At 39.4% G+C, this 3,313-nt stretch overlaps 1 protein-coding gene across 1 annotated transcript in view; it reads right to left on the reverse strand.

The window, feature by feature from the left end:
* Positions 1 to 3,313, reverse strand: part of igbp1 (immunoglobulin (CD79A) binding protein 1) — an 11,699-nt gene that overhangs the window by 3,098 nt on the left and 5,288 nt on the right. The window contains exon 2 of the mRNA XM_050042753.1: positions 666 to 995. Within this exon, the coding sequence (XP_049898710.1) occupies positions 666 to 995 (330 nt within the window). The remainder of the gene's footprint in view (positions 1 to 665; positions 996 to 3,313) is intronic.

A 3,313-nucleotide genomic window follows, 5' to 3' on the forward strand; every position in this document is an offset into this window, starting at 1 on the left:
TGAAGTATGAATAAGTCAATAAGTAATTTATTCCATTGAAATATCATTGATGTATTATAGAAAAGTGATTTATCTTTTTATAAATGACAAAAGGCACATGTGCCTACTTTTTGCTGTGGTATCGTGATACTACTCAGAACCGTGATACTTTCACTGGTATCGTACCGTGGGTCCAAATTTTGGTACTGTGACAACACTTATGCTTAGAGGGCATTATTTGTGAAGTACAACCGAAATTTGCATGTTTATTTGCTAACTCAATTTGGATGGTATGATGGTCTTCTATGCTACTGTGTTTCATATCATTAACTCATCATTTCTACCTCGTAAATCATCCATTCCTCGCCCTTGCAGCACTTTCAACGCAAGCACAGAATTACATAGGAACAGGGCATCCCACAAAGTTTTGCTTAAAACGGCACGCAGCATCGCACTGCGTCGCTTGCAAGCAGTTAGGACAGTCCCATAGAAAACAATGCAATCAAACTGACATGGGCGCTGACTCGTGTCACATCCAGACGCTGCGCACCGGACACAGTGTGGCTCTACGCTATTTGCTACTTCTGCAATCCCCAGCAGCTCTTCTTCCTACTTTTGTCAATGAATGACTTCATGTGACTGATTCAGCAGCAGTGTCCAGCACTGTCTCCTACACACAGTCTCACCTGTACAGCGTCCTTGGTGAGAATGAAGGGTTTCATGGGAGGTCTGGCTGGCTGAGCTGGCTGCTTGACAGCACCCTTCAGACCATCCATCCTCTTGAGTATCTCCACCTCCTGGTCGATGCTCTCTATTTCCTCCAGACACACAGTGACCCATCTCCGGACATTCAGAAGGTAAAAATCTCTGGTGACTTCATCGTCGGCCTGACCGCTGTCCACAGCTCTCCGTACGTCTGACAGTTTGGCTTCCAGCTCCTTCTTCTGGCGGTACCGCTCGATCTTAGCTTGTCTCTGTGCTGCCATGGAAACCAGGTCTGATGGGCAGGGGACAGACTAGAACAAGAAGAACACGTCACAATTCAGAGTGTCATCTGATTCATTTTCAAACTATGCTCTAAGTGACACTGTAATAGACTGAGTTATTCTAAAGCATAGTGCTTCCTTCCTCTGTCTCCTTTGCATCCATTCACTCGGGCGTAATTAGTCCTTCCTTATTAATATTGCCGGCAGACAGTGTCACCCAAACAGCACAGTCCAGCCAGGACTTCCATTGCTTTCTGTTTTACCCTGCTCATAGTCAGCTGGTGTTTATATGTAGAGCTATTGTTGATAAGAACTGAGCACTTCCTGCATGCCCTTCACAATAAAAGTATTTTCATCTGAAGCCAGTTTTAGACCAGTACAATTAAAAGCAAAGTTGGTTCATATTATTAAAAGATGGCTTGAATAAAAAAAAGAAGATCTAATGACTGATTTGGAAAAATTCAGGATTTTTTGTTAGGAAAAACTGAGGGACGTAACAGATTCATTTTATCTCTGATGAAGCAAGTTAAGTGAGAGTGTAAACCAGGATTGATCCCTTTTCTGCTCAGTTTGCTTTAGCCAGCCCTCTGTGAGTCACCTGCCTACACGGCTGCTTACTCAAATGTTCCATTATAACTTCAGTTGCCAATTTATTGGGTATACCTAGCTAAAATTAACAAAATCTGATGCAACACGATACCTTCAGGGAGGTTATACTGTTCAGTTTTTGTTTAGAAGAGGCATTCATTAAATGGTCGGATCATTTTGGTGACTGCAGTTTGTGGTGCTGATGAATTGTACTGCATTATATTGTTTGTTTTTGTGTGTGTGTGCTTGCCATACGTTCTGCTTTTACACTTTACATTCAGATAAACAAAACCTTCTCAAAATAATTTTTTTTCAGTGAGTGTATTGCGTGAAGACAGACTTGACCAAAGCTGAAGCCAACCTTTAGGTACAGATTTTGGCTCCTCTCCCCACCTCTGATAACAGGTAGAAAGCACAACCTACAAACAGTTTCCAACTAAGGTGACAAATGGGGGCGGAAAGCTTTGTCAGTATTACGGACAAAGTTGTAACTAAAAAGCCAAAAAAACAACAACAACAAAAAAAGCTTGCATATTCTTGAACCCCTGAACATAACCAAACCATAAATAAGGTTCTGAGAATCAGCTAATATCAGATAACTTGTTATATTCATACATCTATCATAACATCAACTTACATAGCATAACATCAGCAATCCTCTATGCTGCTGTTGTAAGCTCTGTTTTGCATGGAAGCTCCATACAAAAGATCAAGGTAGTGTCACTGTGTACCTGAAAATCTCAAGTTAACTTTGAGGGAAAATAAAAATCACTCGCCACTGTCTGATTGCAGCTGCTGATGCTGCTATTGATGATTGAGTTTAATTTATTTATTTGCACATACATGTGTATAGACAAGACAAAACAAAACAAAAAACACTGAAAAGTTTAAATGTGCAGGAAAGGTTGGAAGCCAAAAAATGGCTTATGGCGATACCTCCCCTATTAAATAACTATAAATAAAAACAAAAAGATAAAAACATTAATTGCATGATTGATCAAAATTTCAAGACTACACAATAATAAAACATTGATAGAAATGTACCAATTACATAAATATTGTATTTACAAGCTAAAATGTATTCCAAATGGATCAATGAAGCGTTAAGAGTCTTTGCAGATTAAAGTTTTGTTTTTGAAGTGATGAAAGTAGGTGGTTCCAAAGAGACAGTCCTCTGTATTTCATAAAGTATTGATGAAGGGCAGTCCAACAATACGGGAGATTAAAGTCCTTAGAGCAGGGATGTCACACTCATTTTAGGTGATGGCCACAAATAGCCCAATTTGATCTCAAGGGGGCCGGACCAGTGAAACCACTGCATTTATAGATTATCTATAAATAACAACCTCTTCAAATTTTTCCCCTTTTATAGTGTAAAGAAGTGGCTACAAGTACATTTTGAAAATGTTCATCCATTTACAAAACAAATAATTAACAGCCCGTGATATCTTGTGAAATATATGTGCAAATTCAACAGAATGTCTCAGTTTTTCCACATTCAGTCAGTCTACTACTCACTTTCATTACGTGTGCTTTTTTCATTATTTTCCATTCACACTAAAGTGGAAGCTATTGAAGAAGCAGGTCAGGGCTCAACAATAAGGATTGCCCGATTGCCCGGGGCAAGTAAAACTCACGGTCGGGCATGTAAACTAACAACTCACTTGCCCGATCGGGCAAGTTGCTAAAAATAGTAAAAGTTAATAACTAATTGATAAAATAAATGTATTTTAAAACGTGCTCTTCTGCTCTGATGCAGC

This window comes from Epinephelus moara, chromosome 4, assembly GCF_006386435.1.
Source record: "Epinephelus moara isolate mb chromosome 4, YSFRI_EMoa_1.0, whole genome shotgun sequence".
Classification (NCBI taxonomy): domain Eukaryota; kingdom Metazoa; phylum Chordata; class Actinopteri; order Perciformes; family Serranidae; genus Epinephelus; species Epinephelus moara.